Here is a 20,690-nt window from a genome sequence, read left to right on the forward strand (position 1 = left end):
CTGATTTTTCTCTCCAAAATTTTATGCCTTCTAGGGTGGTTGTACCAACCTTGTGTGGTAGAGCGGATTCTGTTTTGTCCATCATGTAAATGAGGAAGCTTGTACAGACAGCTAAGTGCCCAAGGTTTCAGAGGTATATAGAACTCCGAGCTTCCCCCACCACTTTTTCCATTACGCAGAACTGAAAAGCCCCACAGTCCACACCTTTCAGAGAATACTGAATACTCATGAATCCAAAGTCTCCAATGAAGAAGAGGGGAAACAAAAAAGTGTGGCAAGAAAGATGTTCTTCTGTTTGGCCCTATTAAGTAGGTCACCCACTAAAAGGCTATTTTGGTCTAAACATTTTGGAGGGCATGTAGTACATAGAGCATCATCACTGACCTGATTCTTCATTTTTAAGATTGGAGAAAATCAAAAAAAGGCATTTTTTTTTCCAGTGGGGGAGAGCTTGGATCATTTGTGTTGCTCAGGAGAATGCTAGTTGAGGAACTAACCAGGATTGGGCTCTACATTTTCTGTAAACTTCCATCCATTAAAAGCAATGCTGAGCTGCTGAGCTTAACAAGGGAGCAGCTTTGTATTTCTAGCCTGAAGCACCAGCAGTTTTCCCCTCCCCACCTCTCTCTCTCTCTCTCTCTCTCTCTCTCTCTCTCTCTCTCTCTCTCTCTCTCTCATCTTTCTGTCTCAATAGGGACAGATCTGGCAAACTGTTAATATTTCATTTCCTACAAAGCAGCTCTCACAGGCAATGGCTGCTCACCGTACTTTTGATCTCTGAAGCTCCTTTGGCTCGCAGGCACACTGGGCTTGAATTAGAATCGAAGGTTTCCCTTACAGTTTTGTTCAAGGAAAGACAGGCACTTTGTTATTAACAGGCAAAAAACCGTAAACTTTCAACACATTTCAGTTTGGCCCTCTGTCCCAAACACAGTTTCCCTCTAGCTTAGGGCAAATACTTCCAGCAATTTTAGTTTAAAATTTCCATGTTCGTGCTTAATAATGAAAACATCTTGGCCCATTAAGTTGTATTTTCTCCTTAATCTTATTCAACTTTTAAAAAATTTTGTTTATTTAATCCCAGCACTCGGGAGGCAGAGGCAGGCGGATCTCTGTGAGTTCGAGACCAGCCTGGTCTACAAGAGCTAGTTCCAGGACAGGCTCCAAAACCACAGAGAAACCCTGTCTCGAAAAACCAAAAAAAAATTGTTTATACTTTTAAAATATTTTTATTCTTTGGGGATTACATACAGTATATACCAAACAAGTTCTTTCCCCTTCCTTGGCTCCTCCCAGATCCTCTCCCACCTTCCTATTCACCTAACTTCTTGTTCTTTCTCTCTCTTAAAGCAGAAACTAAAAAAAACCCCAGAAAAACACATGGAATTCAACTTGTTTTGAACAACTACAACTATTCCTGGGAATGGGGCCTGTCCTGGAGTGTGGTTGATATATCCAGTGACACTCTATTAGAGAAAATTGACTTCCTCTCCCAGCAGGTATCAATAACTTCTTGCTTAGGGGTGAGGCTCTGTCTTCAATTACCCCCCTGTGTGCTGGGGTTTTTGTCTGGTTTGAACCTGTATAAGTCTTATGTCTACTTACCTTGCCCTTCTTAAAAATAAAAGTTCACACTTTTAAAACTATTTCCTTAGTATGTCATCTTATTTTTTAATGCACTGTATGAATGCTACAGTATAACGTGAGAGAGAGAGAGAGAGAGAGAGAGAGAGAGAGAGAGAGAGAGAGAGAGAGAGAGAGAGAGAGAGAGAGAGAAGGAGGAAGAGAGAGAGAGAGAGAGAGAGAGAGAGAGAGAGAGAGAGAACAAAGAAGCATAAATGTGAGGGAATGAGGAAGGGCTGGTGACAGGTAATGAACATCAGTTATGAAAGAGGACATAAAGCTAATTGTTTTCCTAGTTCTAAGTCTCAATTTGGATCTTAGTAGTTTTGGTGGTGGATAAATGCATAAAATAGGTTTGATACCGAATGTGTACATTTTAGTGTGACTATTCACAGTTTCTGTTCTAAATGCCAATTCTAACTATATAGAAGTCTGGTTAATTTTGGTGTCTAATGTTTTTATTTATTTGCAAGATTTTTTATAATAAAGTTTGTGAAATTAAAAACATCTCAAGCTATTATCTTTCTCTTCTACTAACAAATTGGCTTTATTTAGAATAATCTAGGCAATTTGAACCTGGTAAGTGGTATCTACCCACATTCATCAACAATCGCTGATGTTCCCTAGAAAGGTTTGGGGAAGTACATATTCTAGTAATGAGAAACAAAACTCCTACCTGCCAGCCTACCTAACATATTGTCTGTTCCCTGTTGGGAAGAGGATATAAGAAAAGAAGGGGATTACTTTGAAATAACCAGCTATCTATTAAACAGAGGAGTGGAGGGGTGGATTTATCTGATATGTAGCATTAAATTGTAGAGACATTCAAATTAATCATGCGATGCAATTTTTTATGAGCTTAGAATTTTCTTTTCTTTTCTTTCCTTTTTTTTTTCATGCAGCCGCTAGGGAGGAAGAAAGGATTAGAGAGGTTATGAAAATGGTTGGCATGCTTAGTGTGTTGGCTGCTTAATTTATTAGCAGATATGGCAACTGCCTCAGGATAATGCTTTAGCATGCAGGCTGGGAGTGAAGTAAATCGCAGACATACCTGTTCCAAAATTGTGTTAATCCTTTCGACTTCACAGTCAATCAAGTACCGTTTTTCCTGCCTTCTGTCCATTTCTTCAATGATGCGTCTGAACTCCTGAATGTCCTTTATGTTTCCCACAGACCTTGCTGTCACTTGCCAGTTGTTTTGCACTGCTGCTTCCATAATTGCTTGTAGGATGGAAAACCCTAAAGGAAGGAAAAACAGCTATACTATTTTTTTCTTTTTAAAAATATTTCTGAAGGTGTTAAAGATTCTACTGAGTTTCCATTCACAGTCCATTGGGCCTTTTCAAACTTGATTCACTGGAGAGAGCAGGTGAGCTCACAGCTTCAACCCCAACTCTCCAGATAGTTGACACCTCCATTTTGGTATTTTTTTTTATTTTTTTTTTAAGTAAAGGAGATTCTATCATTTGTGAGCACCATGGGGATAGGTGTTCACGAAGTCACTTTTGTTTCGAAATGCAATATCAAAAAACCGGAATGAATGCCAAGAACTTCTTATGTTTGACTGCAATTTTATGTGTTGCATTTGAAGCTCATTTCTTTCATCTTTCACTTAAAAATTCTTCAGAATTAGATGTTAAAAAAATATACAACAAAATAAATTTAATAGTGATAGAGCTATACATGGATGTAACTGTTCAAAAAGATAGTATCTCCCGGGTAATATCAGTATAATTTTATGAGAGACAGCCCCCAATAGAGACCATTACTCTTTTATTACATAGAGTCCATAAAATATTCAATAAAATTAGTTTTGGGGAGTTCTTTCATTTTCCTGAATAAAACTTACCAGGAGTTCCTAATTTAGCTAATTTATATCCAACAACCATTAGCAACTAACATACCTGCGCCCTGATCAAAGAAAGGAAAGATCGGATGCTTGAGTTTGGGCTAACCTATTGGGAATTATAGGCAGCTCATGTTGATAATGTCAGAAATGGAGAGGCTGAAGCAGAGTTGCCAAAAGTTCAAGGCCAACCTGAGGTATACAATGAGATCCAGTCTCAAAAATCCAAAACCAAAGCAAACCAAACAGACAAATTAGCAAACAAACGAAGCCCCAAGAGCAGTGTATCTAAAGTACAAAACACAAAGGCACAAACATTTTCTTACACATACTCTTTTATAGTAGTCACGTCCCTAATTCTATATATCTCCAGTTGTGCTTCTTGTATGAATTTATAATCTGAGTATAATTTCACCAAGAAGAGACAGCTTTACTGGGACATTATCAAAACAATCTCCCTACTCGCAATGGGAGTGAGTGACAGAGATGATTTGCAAATCCCAAATTATCTGCAACACAGCAGTTCAACCACCACCGAAGCAGAGGATGGAGGGAGATGGCGATGCCTTTTGAATACACGCCAAGTTCTCTGCTGTCTTGGGCCTACTCTGTGGTGTAAGCAGGCTGTGCTTCAGAGTCGTCCTCACTGTACCATAGAAAATGGTATTGACATTTGGAGAACATGCTTCGGGGAGATGGCGGTAGTGACTCAGCTGGTCATTATAACTCCTTTGTGTGCTGGATGTGTGCAGGAAGACGATCACAAACGAGACCCAAGCACTTGGTAATTTCCAAATGAGCAATTTCAGCACAGGAGCTCAAAATTACAGATCAGAGTAAATTACCATTGCTTTAAATGTTAATTCTTACTCTTATAAAACCAACCACGCATATTTATTTCTCAGATTTACATTTTCATGTGGGTTTTCTATGTACTCTCTGCTTCAGAGGGAGTTGAGGGCACATAGTGGGCCAAGGCATGGGATTAAGAAATAAACATAGGAAGAAAGAGATTAAAGCATGTGAAAATCTTTCTTAAGCAGTGTATAATAAGGCCTCATTATTTTGAATGCCACTAATTAAGAATTTATGAAAATTCAGCAAGGACTGTGTTGAATTTTGTTTCTGGACTATTTATGAAGAAAATATTGGCTGAATAATAACAGTGATGAATTGCATAACAGAGTCTTTCATATAAAGTAAACTTTTTCAAAAAGGCTCATTAGCAAAACACAAGTGTTCACATGTTTAGTAGAAAATCTAAAGTATTGTCATCTCTTCTTAATGGACCTTGTCCACAATTTGAGATGACATGGAGCAAGATTACTCTCTTTTCCATGTGACAATCTTCCACATTTTTGAAAGCTGTTAACATGTCTTACTTTAACCTTCTCTTCCTCAGGTAAAGGTGTCTCAATCCTTCAACAATTCCTTTTAGGTAATGATAACCCTTTTCCTTTCAATTCTACTCTTTCTTAATCGATGATTCTCATTATTTTTAAGCATACATTAACTTTGCATAATAACAGGTTTCATGATGACACCTTCATACATGAATTCAAAGCATTTTTATTATATTTATCTCCTATTATCCCACTACCTCCTTCATCTTCTTAACTAGTCTCCATCTATTTTCATATCTTTAAAAATAATCTATGAGTTTCATTATGGTTGCTTACAGGGATATATGGGTAAGGGGTTCTTCCTACGAGCATGGCCTTCTTACTAGTGGTTACATTACTAAAGGAAATGTCTCTCTCACCTTTAATAATGATTAAATGTCTCTCCACACTGGATACTATTATTTGCCTAGACGCTCTTAGGGAGCAGTGGATCTTTACTGAAACTTCTATACTCATGACAGGATGTTGACTTGTCAATATTTTATTGATTTTAATATTTTAGATATTATCTGAACAGTGAGTGTGGATGATGATGGGATTATTGTTTATATTGTTGTGGGTTATTTTAGCAGCATAAAACTTCTTAGAACAAAGTCCAGGGCCTAATGAATGCTAAACTTGCACCCTACCACTGAGACATAGTTACATCCTGAATTAGTAATATATTTAAATAGCCAAATTTTATTAATTTGTCTCAAGATTAGATTTAGCCAAAACCTGCTAGTTCTGATAAAGCTTTACTCTAGCAATTTACTCTGTGCCTATTAACATTCCACCTCTTATTCCATTCTAACCTACTTTTATCTTCTTTTTTACTTGCTCTACCTGTACTGGTCCCTACTTATTTTGTTTTCTTGTTCGTTCAAGTGTGGAAAATGGTATCACCTACTTGCATATACTTTGTTGGCTGGTTAGTGTAACTGTGAATTTGTCCCTTTACCAAGCATGCTATACTACCTGTAGACCTTTCTGGGAGTTTCTTCTCTTCCTACAAAGCTTCCTTTAATGACTGCTCATTAATTTCCCCAGAAATGACTTGTTTTGAATTCAAGATAAATAAATTTCAAACAATGAAAAAGCAGTTTGAATAACTGTTTCGCAGATGTGTTAAAAATGTAAAATACAACGGACTAGGTACATTATAGTATACACACACATACAGGGAATGTTATGCTAAAGTTTAATAGTTAACAGTGTATATATACTAACAAGAAAGATTTCCACTATATATAATATACTATGCAATGTAGAATTGAAAAACCTAGCAACTTATCATTTATAATGTATAATGTAATTTTATTTTATTTTTATGGCTAAAAAGACTCACAATTGTATATGTTGTGAAAAAAATCTGCAAGAATTGCGAGTGTTTTCTCAGAGACACAGGATTATGAAGACATTCCAAATTCACTGTCATTTGGTTATGTAATGTTTGACTTTTTACAAGAAGCAGGTATTGTTCTCTGCAAGGATAAAACCGATAATGTTTTAAAAGTCCGGCTCATGCTGTTGCCTCAGAACATAAGCTGCTAGAATATTTAGATGCCAAATCAACACTCTGCTATGTGATTCCTCTTAATAAGCAACGGTTTTATAGATCTTTTTAAACTTCTGTTCTTTGAACCATGGGAATGTGTTACCTAATCAAAACCTAAGCAGACAAGGCACACTGATTTTTGATGAGTGTGTATCTGGGTTTTTTTCTCAGAGCAAGTCACAGCTCTGACTTAGCACGGGAATATCATTTTCCATGCATAGTTTCTCTGTGTCTGCTTGAGCATGAGGCTGTTGCACTCTAGAACTCTGGGGGAATGGTCAGCTCAGTTCAGTATATGTCAGCAAGCAATTCATGCACATCTTTTTATTTGTTTTCATACCCAATTTATTATAGTTTCACTGACTCTGTTACAGCTGACCAAAGCACAAATAGAAGCTTGAGGGAAAAAGAAAGAAATGTTTGACTTGGCAGAGCCAAACCAGGTGTTATCCTTTGTAGGAGGTGAGGTTTGCAACAAAACCCTGGCTTTGTAAAAAACGAAGCCTGCTGTTTTAGCAGCTTTCCGAATTGTCATCTACTCTGCATGAGTTTTCACATGCCCAGCTTTGCAAGTCTCAAAGCTGCTTTGATTTGAGTAGCAAATTATCTCATCTGGATTCCAGACCACCATTGCTGTTCCTTCCCTTGCTCATCCTCATTTTAAATGGTGGGAGTTGCCATGTAGCTGAACTGGGTGATTGCAAGCATACCCTCTGCATTTGAACAAAGTAACAGGGAGTATGGCAGTAAAGGAAGGACAGGGCAATTAGTCCTGAGGAACTGGGTCATAGCCATGACCAGGTGAATTCTACTGCACCGCTTATTGGGCTGCTATGGCTAAACAAGGAGACTGTCTTGATTAAAGGCTGTGTATGGATGCTGTGCTGTACAATTTGATCATCCTTCATTACCAAAGGGGCTTATTTCTTCTGCTGATGGGAAAGTTGTTGGTGGAAGAGTGATGCCTGACTTAAAATTGCATCTCCTCCCCAGGGCTTCTTGCATCCAATGACTGGTAGCAGCAAAGTATAAAGGCACAATCATCCCAAACTCCCAGTGGGGTAGCTAATGGGCCATCCCAGCTTCAGAGCTCTAACGACTTATCATGGGTGTGGCACAGCTCTTCTTGGCCAACTTCATGCTTCTCTTCTTCTTGCAAATGGTGCCAACAAGTAGACTCGCCAAGAACCTTTTGGCATGTGAATGGCCATTTCAACATCTCTGCTCTTAGAGTATTCCATCCATGACCATTAGTTTGACCTCATAAAGGGGATGACAGTAGATACAAAACAGCTCTCAAATCTACGTTGTCAAAATCATTTTCCCAGGGAAAAAGGGCCAGAATTATTTTCAGTGTCTAAACAAAGTGTAAAAATACTTCATGCAGAACAAATTCAGCATTTTGTCTGCAAAAAGTCAGAGGAACAATCAACAGGATTTTGGCATATAGAAATTGATAATGAAGACATCCAAGAAAACAGATCAACAATGAACTTCCTTCTGCTTTGTGTCTTCAAGTAGGGTCTGTCACCTCCTCTTTTTACTCAGAACTTGTACTCAGAGTCACATGTGTATATACTTCTGACATGGTCTCTACAGTGTGCTAAATTATCCCAAAGAATCTGGCGTTTATTAACAGACTTCACAGAAGTGTTGATTGGTATTTATCAACCTTGTACCTAGGGCTTCTTAGAGGGTCTGTGACAAAAATTTCAAAAGTTTCTAATGGCTACACATGCTTACTTTTCCTAACTAATTTCTCTGTCTCCTAGAATCTCATATAGCATAACCTACCTTTGAACTTATTACATTAGACAAAGCTGACCTTACAATCACCAAGTACTAGGAGTACAGACATGCATATCTGGCAATATTACTGTTTTCCCTTTCCTTCCTTCCTTTGATGTGGGAGTGTCATATCAATCTGTTGATTTCATTGGCTAAGCAATAAAGAAACTGCTAGGCCCATTGGATAGGCCCACCCTTAGGTGGGTGGAGTAAACAGAACAGAACGCTGGGAGGAAGAGGAAGTGAGGTCAGACTCCACAGCTCCGCTCTCCGGAGCAGACGCAGGAGAGACGCCATGCTACCTGCTCCAGGGAAGACGCACACCATGCCCCAGCTCCGACCCAGGATGGACTTAGGCTAGAATCTTCCCGGTAAGCGCACCTAGGGGCGCTACATAGATTATTAGAAATGGGCCAGAGCAGTGTTTAAAAGAATACAGTGTCCGTGTAATTATTTGGGGCATAAGCTAGCCGGGGCAGGGCAGGTGGCTGGGGTGTTGGGGGACGCAGCCCCGCCGCCGCTCATATTACTACATTCCTTTATTCCTTCCTTCCTTTATTCCTTCCTTCCTTCCTTCCTTCCTTCCTTCCTTCCTTCCTTCTTTCTTAAGTATCATTTTTTTAGGTTCAAGTTGATTCCTTGAGCATGACTTATTTCATCTTCTTTTAAAATCATTTCTAATAATGTTAATGTTTTTATTGCATCTGTAATATATGCAATGTTTAGTTTAACTCAGTATATTGTACTTCTAATGTTGCTTCCAATACATTTTGATAAGCAAGTGCCTAGCATTTTTATGAAACTGGTATTCTTTTTCATTCAGATGAAACTAGTCAAATGAGAATTGTTCTTCTATTCTTAAGCCTCTGCTTGCCTGGGCTGCAAAGCTAACCTTATACGACTTTATACTCTCTATTTCTTAAACTTCTTTGATCTCCATGGACTTTGAAATAAATTTATCTTGTATGCTGTGGCAAAATAAGGACATGGGCTAGCTTGATATAGAATATGAAAGTGTTTTCGGGGACAGAAGTGAGCAGTGAAAACAGAGGCAGAGGAAAGAGAGAAGATGAGGAGCCCAATCACTCGTTTGGCATTACATTTTGCCACATCTACGAGGCCTGATGTATAAAAATTTGAACTCAGAGTCAATGATTCAGAGGATGGTTATTCATATCACAAATTTTACCTTGCCTTATAAATAACTAATGGGAAAGGTCCCATAGCATAATTGGAATATATTTTATTGTTTTGTTGTTGTTATCAGTTGTTTTAGCTTCATTTGCACAGTTTAGTATCATATAAATCAATATAATGATTGTCTAAACATGAGATGTTAATACTGCTCAGTATGTGAGGTGCTTTAGATAGAAAGATCAAAACCCTCTCTCTGTTTGCATATGGATGCCAATCTGTGAATTTTATGGAATATGATAAAAACAACTATTCATTCACACCCAACCCAATTTACTCATGTAAATTAAGATTTCCCGGAAGTCTTTATTCTTTATAACTGTGTTTGATAAGTCATTCTTGGCTTAAGAACTGACCCTCTGCAAATCTCTTCTCTTTTATAGCTGCATCATTAGATTGGCCCATACTCCATTTGTGGACTCAATGAACAAAAGGTGCTCTCCAGTTTTGTGTCCTTTAACTGTTCCCAAAAATATTTTTTTGATTCAAAGCATGATCTTTACCTTTAATAGACTGTCCAATACTTTTAATTGTGAACCCCATTCCCTGAAGAATTTATATTTCACTAACTTGGAATTAAAAGTCCTAAAGAAGTAAGTTTTAAATGAGCATTTCTAGACAACAATAATTGATAGCATATTGTTTGGCAACTTTGGGAATTCCAGTTACCCCAATATCTTACAAAAGGAGGCAACTGCTACTTGTCAAGTTTAAGGGCACCTCTCAAGCTGGCACTGAATATAATCCTGCATTTTCCATTTTCTCCTTTTTTGCGATTCATCATTATGAACCTTGTCTGTCTGCTGGTGAATTATGTAGTTCATTTTCTTTCTCACTCTAAACTGAGAAAATATGCCCAAAGAGATACGTCAGTTTCATTGAGTGAATGTACACTTGTTTCACATTATCAGGTGCAAGGGAATTTAGAAGACCATCTGGAGATGTGCTCAGTGTCTGGGAGAAGCAGAATAGGCAAACTTCTAATTGCCAGTCACTCTAGGTTTGATATACAATTATAAAGCAACTGGGGTTTAGATCAAAAGGCATTCCTACAGTACTATGTATAGTTCTTTTATATTTATGCTTGGTGCTTAGGTGCTGTTTTGCGAGGTTCTCTAACCTTTAGGAGACGGAGTCCAGCTAGAGGAGGGTAACCGGAGGAAATCTTGTCCTGTTATTGCTTTATTATCTGCTCAGTTGAGAGTGAGCAGACTTCCACCCCTGTGCTATGTGTTCCCCACTGTGGGTTGTGCCTATAAACCACACGACAAAATAAACTCTTCTTCCTGTAAGCTGCTTTTGGACAAGGATTTCTTCATAGTAATGAGAAAAGCAACCAATGTAGATTAATTCCAATAAATGGTCCTTCCCACTAATATTTTCTCACTTGGTTTCTTAGCCCCATTGGAAGTAATAATTTCCAACTTCGATTCTGTGACTATGTCTCCTTTCTAAGAAACTGGTGAGTGGCTTAAGCGTTTCTTGGGTACTTGGAGATGGGGAGTGCAATGAAACCCAACCAGGAAATGTGCTCGGCAGTTTAAATTGGATGATGGTGAAGGAAATGCCACACACATAAATAAAAACAACCTATTTATAGGTGAGGGAAGAACTGTTACCAACCGACCAAAATGCATCTTCATCCCAGGTGCAGTTTCTTATGGAGAGAAGCCAGTGATTACAAATTAAAGAGACAACCCACTCTCTTACCCCTCCTGCATCACAGGATGACCTTTGATGGTGTTTCCAGAAGCAAACATACTTTATGGTAAGTATCCATACTCTAATCTTCCCTTCTGTCACAATGTTTATGTTGTGCCCTGTGCCTGTATTCAAGTGTAACTGACCCAAATAGAACTTGAGCTTGGAAAATATGTGCTTGATTTCTGTTAAACAGGAGCCTTTTTCTATGATGAAACTCTTCACATTTTTGAACTACAGATGTGCGAATAGAACGGTGGCAAACAGTGAGAAATAGGGGAAGATTTATGGCAAGGATGAAAGGTGTCTGGATCTGCTTACAAAATGATATGGAATGTCCTGCTTACTGGCCATTCCTGGATTGGTGGGGCTTCTTGATCTTAATACTGCTGGAGGGAAGGGTAATATTAAGTGCAAACTATTGCCTAGAGGACACAGAAAGGCTAAAATTTAAGTCCTAAGAACAACGACAACAAAAAAGTATGACTCTGTTTTCCCTGGACAACTGAACCTGTCAGTATAAGTTGAGTCACAGATGAAGAGAAAGGAGAATATCAACTTGCAAGTCAAACCTGAGAATATATAATCCCACCTGCAAACTGTATTAGTGAGATACATTTATCATGGACACAAGAACACCCTCTGAGGTTCATTTTTCTCATCTGTTCACTTAGAATAGCTGTTAGTGTTGTTGAAAATAATAAATGTGATATGTTGAGATGTAGAATTGTTCAACACAGTGCCCAGTTTAAAATAGGTATTCAAAAACTGTTAGTTCCTTATCTTGTCCAACCATGACAAAGAAAGAAAAAAAGAAATGAAGAAAAGAAAGGAGGAAGAGAGGGAGGCAGGGAAGGAGGGAGGGAGGGAAGGAGGATGGAAGGAAGGAAGGAAGGAAGGAAGGAAGGAAGGAAGGAAGGAACCAGTGTAGTTTAAAATCTGAGGAAGTGGGCTGGAAAGATAGCTCAATGGTTAAGAGTATTTGTAGCTCTTGTAGAGGATCCATGTTGAATTACTAGAACCCACATGGTGGATTACAGCTATCCATAACTCACTCCAGTTTCAGAGGATCTGATGCTTTCTTCTGGTGTCCACAGGTACTAAGCACACATGCGTTGCACATACACACATACTTGCATGCAAAACATACATACACAAACAAATTAAAAAATAAAAACATGAGGAATTAAGCTGAAATTTTGTATATCACAATACTTAAAGAAAACTTTTCACATAAACCATAATTTAAGCATGGAATTGGACCATAACCCATTAGGGACGGTGGCCACCCTAGCATAATCTATAGGATGGATGTGAGAGCCCAGAAAAACTGTCTCAAGCAGATATTTTCCTTGGTAAATATGACCTGAGTCTTGATGAATAGAAGGATATTGGATGGAGGTAAATAAAGCCTTGCTAAGAAGGCAGCCAAAAAAAAAAAAGAAAGAAAGAAACCACTGGAGAATAGAGATTTACAGGCAACAGGCAATGCATGAGAATTTGTGACACTAAGAAAGATGAGCCAAGGCTAAGCTTTAACAGCTGTGTACGTTACAGTGGGCCCCAGTACCAAATAGGAGTCTCAGTGTGTAATGGCAGGAAACTATTTTTTAATGCCTAGACTTGCTGTGGACTGTCTGGCTTTTCCATACATAGGTATTAAATGAAAGAAGAATGGATTCCACGAGGAAGTCATGAAAGGCTTGCGGGCAAAGCTAAGAGGAATGTAACTGTCAGAACACTTCTGAATTTAAGCTTTTACTGTGTGTCAAAATTAATCCCTACCCAGAAAACATCAGAAATGTCATTTTACATTAACACTGAAAGTTAAAAATAAAAGACAAAATGCATGAATATAGGACCTATAATTGGCTAGACTATTTTCCTGTCTGGTCTTCAGTTTCTCACATACACACTGAAGAGACCAAGGTTATCATTAGTTCTGGTTCTCATATTTTAAAATTGTAAAAGACATGGAAGGCCTTTGTTCACCTCAGACAGCCTGATGTCTTGCAACTCAGGCACAAATCCATCATTTTGTCTGGAGGCTAAGATGAACAGGATGAAACATTAGTTTGTAATCTTCCTTTGTACTGCTAAATACACTCTTTTTCCCCTTCTGGACAAACCCAAATGAAAGAAAATGAACAATCACAATAAGGTGATCTTGGAATACTTTTATGTGTTCTTAGCTTATGTGGCTCAGGAAATTATTTATTTTCATTATAAATTTCTCATATGCGGGGACAGTTTTAGAATGTGGTGTTTTGTAACTACTTAAAAATGCTTTCAGGTATTTTGGGTCTAAGAGAACACATATCAAACAATCAAGATATCAAGAGCCTCCATATCCTTAACATAGGTTTCTCTGCATGATGACATTTCTCTCATCACCTAGAGAATTTATTTGGAGCCATTAGATTCACAGATTCTTTGTAGACTAGGTGTTTTTTTTTTTTTACATTTTTTTGGTATTTCTCAGATTGCCTCAGAGGCTTCCCTGCTTCCAATCCATCTATTTCTTCTGACTTCTTTATTTTTGGTAATCTCTTAGTTACAAATTCTGAGTGCTACTTTGCATTCTTTCATTGCCCTAAGCATATGTGAAGCAAAGTGAACTCATGTTTCATGTGTCTGCTTCTACTTTACATCCCCAGTACCACCTTCAAGCTATTATTAGTATATGCTTGGGCTATTCCAATAGTTCTTTCCTTTCCATTCAAACTGCTTAGCCTTCTGATTATGTTACAGCCATGTTATTCTAAAAATATTCATAACTATTTCCTTGCAGATATTAAAAATGTTCTAATTTGTTTGCGAATTAGGATTTACTATCCAAGAAAATCTTAGGGAAATAATTAAACTTAATCAGCTTGTGGTTTCTTACTTTCTCATTCTAGAACTCAGTTCCTTAAGTAAAATGATATTCTAGTCCTCGGGGTTCCCTAATGATTGTATAAATAGGTACAACAAGACAGAATTTGAAGCATAGATGAAAAGAATTCAATTGCACTAAGAGGTAAGTGGAAGATAGATATTAGAGATGGAGAAAAAAATAAGAATAACACTTTAAACATTTCTGTTCACCTACCCTTAGTCTTCCTGCTTCTGTTTCATTAGGAAATTGGTTCCTTGACTAGAATTATTGGGGTTTAAATTAATGAAATTTAAAGTCAGCTTAGTATTTGGCTAGCCGATCTTGAGGGAAAGTGTATAGACTCATAGACTTGACAGGAAGCATCTAAATGACACTATCAGTTCTGACATTGATTTCACTTAGTCACAGGATATATCCAGCGGGGCGAATGTTTCACAAAGGATAAACAACCACATGGCTGTGAGTGAATTTAGAAGTGCTTCAGGCAACGAGAATATATAGGGGGTTTACAGAGGTCAAGTCCATAGTCACTGACACTTAAGGTCCTACCTATGATATTGGCTTGATGGGAAAGTTCACTGGCTAGCAATTTACTTGAATAAAATGCATCTAGAAATCATAAAGTTAGTTATTACAATTGTTGATTAATTGAGAGACTAGTCAGACACAACTCCAAAGCTTCTATGCTCATTCAGGCAGTATACTCAGTAAGAGAGAATGACTGAATTCTTAGCTAAAAGTTTGATTTTTACTAGCCACTATGCTAGCTCTTACGTGTGATTTTGAGTGAGAGATAGAGTTGTAAAGTCAGATGTACATGAAAGTATTGACCTGTTAAAGAGTTAGGTATTTACCTAGAGAGGGAAAAGATATAGAACACAGGGAATCAGTTAATGGTAAATGTTTATTTCTTTAGCGTGGAGACCCCACCAGAGGCAGTAGTGGATCTGTATGGTAAACACTTGTTTCCATGAAGTCACTGGGATGTGAAGGCATAGAGCTGTTCTGTATCTTCAAGCTGGCCTACTTTTAAATCTGTGTTAAATTTGCCAGTGTGTCTTAAAACTGTTTGACAACTCCCTTAGGCCATAAAACATGTTTATATTTTGGATTGCAGCCGAATGATCATAATGCTCTGGAATCTTCTTAGGGAAACCTTCCAATCTGTAGTGTTTAACTCTCCAAATATCAACAAGGGAGCATCTTGTTACTTGTAACAACTTGGATGAATCTGGAGGGTATTATCTTAATTGAAATGAGCAAGGTACAGAAAACCAAGTATCATACCATCTTATTCATATATAGATTCTAAAAATATTGGTCCCATGAAAGTAGAGAGTAAAATAGGATGGGTGGGTATAAGGGTAGGTCAAAAGTTAGTATTGGTGACAGGACACATAGTTACAATTAGAAGGAATTAATTATTTTCAAGAGATATGTTGTATATAAACATGTCTATAGCTAATAACGATAATTCTTGAAAACTACAGAATGAATATTAGGTGTTTGCACCACAAACTAATGATAGTGTGTATTTATTCTTTAGATTTAATCATTCCCCCATGTCTATGCACATTCTACCAGCTCTTGTAGAAGCTGAAACATATGTGGTTCAGATGTTCATTAAGAGTCACTACCTCTTTTGAGTGAAGAACACAACCATCAGCAATACATGAGATGGTGATCTGGGAATTATTTAGGAGAGAAACAAGGCAGCCGATTTCTATTGAAAATTTGTTTTAGCAACTTCAGGAGTTTTACAGTTCATGCCTTAGAAGAGAAATGGACTTTTTCTGTGCAATATTATAGTGGCAAGCTTAATGGCACCTGGACTATCCTCAAGGGATACTTTGCTGTCTATGGAAGAACCCAATGGTGTAAAAGGCACATTGCCTATAGCCTTAAAAATGTGACAACTGCCCAGCTTAGCTGAGCCCACTTGTACAGAAGACTATTTCTCAGTATGAAATAAATGCCTTGTGCCTTGTATGATGTACCTGTTACTTCTATCTTAACCACTGATCCAGATCACAGCATGAGTGACACTGTGGCAGCAGCCATCCAGAGCCACTGGGAAAGCGGATTCGATAAAAGCAGTTTCTGGGCTGGAGAACGAGTTTGGTCTGCATAGTTGGCTTTTAAAAGCAGAGAAAGTACTCAGGATGACTTATACTAAGAAAACAAACCCAAAGAAGGGTAGTCTAGGCCAGGGTTCACTTTACCACACCTCTGTATAAATTTGCCTATGAAATGTTTCTTTTAGCCTTAATAGGAAAGGAAGCTATTGTTAAGAAAAAATGGTGCTGTGCCAGCCTCGTATTTGAAGCACACTAGTTGGGTTTAACTAATTTATAGATGGGATATATGTTCCTTCTACTTTCAGAAATCTCTATCTCAATGTTGTACCTTTAGAACCTAATATATAGCCTATGGATGAACAACATTGGCATCGTCAAAGCCATTTGTTGGAAATGCAGATCCTTCAGTCCCTCCCTACACTTAATGAACTAGAATACACGTTAAATAAATGTCCCATGTGATTCATTAGCACATTGCAATTTGAGTATTAATGGTCTTGTCACTACTGTATAAATTACTCAAACCCACAGTTTGACTATTAACATAGATGGGCAATTCAGGTGTATGAAAGACTCAGTATTCAGTGGATATAACGGAGAGAGAATGAACATTGATGAGTTAGGGGGAAACTGGGTCATGAATTGACAAAGTTTTCAGAATGGCCAGCTTGTTTAATATATGCCCACAATAAGCATTTTAGCAGCATTTTGAGCAATGTATGCAGCTGATCTTGTGGCATACCAAGCAGCACATCAGGATCTTCACCTTCTGGGAATAGTTCAGGGTTGCAAGCAAAGCAGATGAGGGGAAACCCCAGCATCACTGGGCTGAAAGAGACCCTTCTGTACTCATTTCAAGCAGACATCCAAATTTTGTCTGTTATGTTGTCTTTCCCACCAATTCATGGATGCTCTTACAGATCTGTAGCCAGACTAGAGAGTATAGCAGCTTCCTATACAAGTAGGAAGAGTTGTATGCAGAGAAGCCCTTGGACTGAAGCTCAGAGCACAGAGAAGCAATCTAGTGGGACTGTATTCATTTTCTTCTCTCTGCATGTGTGGCATGGTGGAGGAAGACACCTGCTAGAGAAACTTCAGACTAGCTCGGAGGTGGAGAGTGGGAAATTAAAGCCACCTGGGGAAAATCTAAAGCAACATAGCCCCTGTGCTATATGAAATACTGCTGGATTCCAATTTATAAAATTCACCCAAAATTTGGTCTTCAGTGGTTATTTTGAAGGAATAATTTCTGTAAATCTCATGTCAATTCCTGTCAATTTATAAGCCATTTTTTGTCTATTTTGGAAAAAGTACAAAAAAACCCATTTGACAATAAAGAGAAATAATATCTTTTATAAGCTTCCACCCTGCCTACCGCTTGCACAATTTAGTTAGCAAGAGATATGTGGTAGTGCACAATATTATAGACCATGAGATATTTGCATTGACAAACTCTAAATGTGGCCTTCAAGTGGTTCCAGGTTGTGTCAAGGGTGGGGGGTTGCTGTGCCAACTTTGTTCTGGCTTTGCCATAATTGTGGCTGAAATGAATATGAAAGATATTAATAAAGTATTTCCTGTCTCCAGAGCTTGAGAGTCCCCTGTGCCATTTTAATTTGAGCTTTTTGGATTGGAATAAAATGAATGAGCAGGGGAGGTTAATTATCCTAATTATAAAAGAAGTAAAACCATGGTCCTTTTAGGTCAGACATTTGGACAAACCCCCATTTGCTCTGCATGTTGGGCAAAAGAAAGTTACTTGAATGCCAGAGGAATCACAAAGCATCCTCTCCAGTCCTCTGCCAAAGTCCCTGGAGCACAACAGAAGGGACTTCTTTTTCAGGAAATAGTGTATGAACAGTCTGTACACCAGAGCCAGAGATAGGGTTATCTGGAAGTGGCAGGCAAGGGGCACAGCTCGATCAGGATAACTGTGTTGGTTCAGCCCCAAACTTCCCTACTTTGTTTTGGATGTCAAGAAAGCTCAGGGAAATACTAGCGTTTTGAGCATTTCAAAAGACATCATCATTTTCAGCCTTTCATGATATTCTTTTATTCAGGTGACTAAGGCTCTGATAGTATCTTTTTTGTTTACAAGGCATACTCCTCAGACAGGGAATTGTGGGATTTCCTGGCTCAATGTTTTGTTGTTGCATTTCTTGATTCCCAGAGGCAACACTTTTCTCCAATGAGCCATTTAATATCAGAATAGATCAATCCAGCTACCTCTAGAAAACATGTTTTAGATGAGATGTGTCTGTTACACAGTAGGTGCTCGCTCATGCTGATTTACCTCTTCCTTTTTATTAGGAAAGAATATGATCAAGACAAAAGAATGTCTCTTTGTGCTTCACTTTCTGCATTTTTATGTATGATATCTGTTCATATATATTTCTGTGTAATATCTGTTATATGTTTGTGATCTGGTGATGCAGGGAAGCATAAAGCCTTGGATAAAGCTAAAATACTGATTACTGATTGTTCAGTATTAAAAATCAAACTGGACAACTAGTCAGACAGATATTCTTTTAAATTATCCCCATACCTATGGAATTAATAAGAACTTAAATCTTCCAAAATAGTCCTTAGATTGTTGAGAGATCTGTCTATGGGTGTATGACAGTTTGCCTCATCCACACAGAAGAGTTCAAAAACACTAGCACTAATGACTCTTAACAGAATGCTCGAGAAAATAGAAGTCTCACTACACATTTAGTCTATCAACCCTGCTTCTTCCTGCCTTTCCTTCTCTAGCTGTCCTGTCTAGCCAGTCTTTGAGATTTACTTTTAAGTATTTGCAGCAAGGCTAGGAAATCCAAGGTATGGACAGTATTACATAAGACATGCACTTAAATTTACTCGTATTTAATTTTACTAGATTTTTATATTTTGTATTTGAACCTATCTACAGGATGTGGGGATGTTTATTTAACTGAAAAGACATGGTCCTGGAGGAAATGGGAAATGATGCCAGCTTCTTATACTTATCTCTCATAGATGTTTTTCCTTTGACTCTCAACATTCTCTATCTCCATCTCTTAGGCTTATAAAAGTACTCACCCATGTGGAATTTCTTCCTTTCAACTCCCTCTGGTACAGACAGGATATTTGCCAGCTTTAGAAATGATTGGAAGGGCTGGGGTGTAACTCAGTGTCAGAGTGCTTGCTTAGCCTGCACAAGGTCCTCAGTTCAACCTTTAGTAGCCCCAAAATTAAGAAATCAATCAAGTCAAACTGAGAAAGTAAATTTTAGAAATGGAAAATAAATGGAAACTTTGTGGCATTGAAAAAGCATTTGATGTGTGGGGAGAGATGGCTCATTGGATAAAGTGCTTGCCACACAAGCCTGATGATCCGAATTCAGATTCCCAGTATCCATGTAAAAATCCAATACAGTATTGCATGCATCTTTAGTCCCAGCACACCAATAGGGAGATGGAGGAGACAGAGAAAGGACAATATTCACATGCTCACTGGCCAGTTAGCCTGATGTGTGAAGTTACAGGGAGTAAGAGAAATCTCGTTCCAAACAAATTGTAATTATTTTCTCCTTCTTTACTTCCCTCCTTCCCTCCCTTTTCCCTCCCTTTCTCCCTCCCTCCTCTCCCTCCATCCCTCTCTCTGTCTCTGTCTCTCCCTTCTCAGACACACACATTTACACACACTATGCACACAAATAATTAAAAAAAGATTGCATGTTATCCACATGTCCACCAAAATAAATAAAGAAAACAAGTACAAGTGGTGTTTGGCAATACATAGAGGACTTCCAAGGTAGCTAGCAAGATTTCTCATTGGCAATGATTTGAGGGATATTTTATAATACATTAACTTGCACATTTGTTTTATACAACCTTCTATAATTTATATTGTGCTTAAATGAAAGCAGGCCACTAGCAACAGGCCTGGGATTAAAAATAAGGAATTGTGAAAAATAGATTTTGATGATGCAGCTCAGAGACATAGTGGTACTATAAAGAGCTAATGCCTTTTGATACAGGAAACAAGCCTTCCAGTCTTGCTCTTATTTTTGGTACATGAAGTATTTTTCTAAAGATCTGTGTAGGAAATTCCTATATTGGGATATAGAACTGATAGAGACACTGTAATGGTCATGAATCTTTAAAAATATCTTGGTCTTTTTGTTTGTTGCTATTGTTTTGCTAGTTTTGACATTTTCCTGTTTTATCTCACTAGGCAGAATTGGTAACAGAATATTACTTTGTGTTTGGGTGTGTGGGGTTCAAAATCATGTCAGATGTTATGCATTTGATTTGAAAGTAATTTTTTTCATACGATAAGAGCCCGAGTCCTACATTTAACAGATGTGGTTCAGGTAAGCAACTAGACATTTTCCTTTATTGTAGGAGGAAGTATGCAGGCTTACCACTACTTGGGGGAGTAAATTGTGTCTTTAGAGATATTTAATACTTGCAGACCTTTTGGGGATTGTTTTTGGCATTTTAGATATATATCTGTTTTGGGAAGAGAGGATATAGAAATATATTTGAACCTACTGGCAAAGGAAATCTGAAAGTATTTTGTTAAGACTGTGGCCAAAAGCCAAGACTGCCTGTGGTGTTCCTGTCAGTAAGTAGAATTATTTGTGTATTTTTTATCTGATATATTCTAAAGTTCTTTT

General features: G+C 37.9%; 1 protein-coding gene across 3 annotated transcripts in view; it reads right to left on the reverse strand.

Annotated features, from left to right (window-relative positions):
• Gria3 (glutamate ionotropic receptor AMPA type subunit 3) overlaps positions 1–20,690 on the reverse strand; it is a 274,359-nt gene that overhangs the window by 135,315 nt on the left and 118,354 nt on the right. For all 3 annotated transcript variants that reach the window (XM_075958406.1, XM_075958408.1, XM_075958407.1), the window contains exon 4: positions 2,675–2,862. In XM_075958406.1, coding sequence (XP_075814521.1) covers positions 2,675–2,862 — 188 coding nt within the window. The remainder of the gene's footprint in view (positions 1–2,674; positions 2,863–20,690) is intronic.

Source organism: Microtus pennsylvanicus, chromosome X (genome assembly GCF_037038515.1).
Source record: "Microtus pennsylvanicus isolate mMicPen1 chromosome X, mMicPen1.hap1, whole genome shotgun sequence".
NCBI classification, from domain to species: domain Eukaryota; kingdom Metazoa; phylum Chordata; class Mammalia; order Rodentia; family Cricetidae; genus Microtus; species Microtus pennsylvanicus.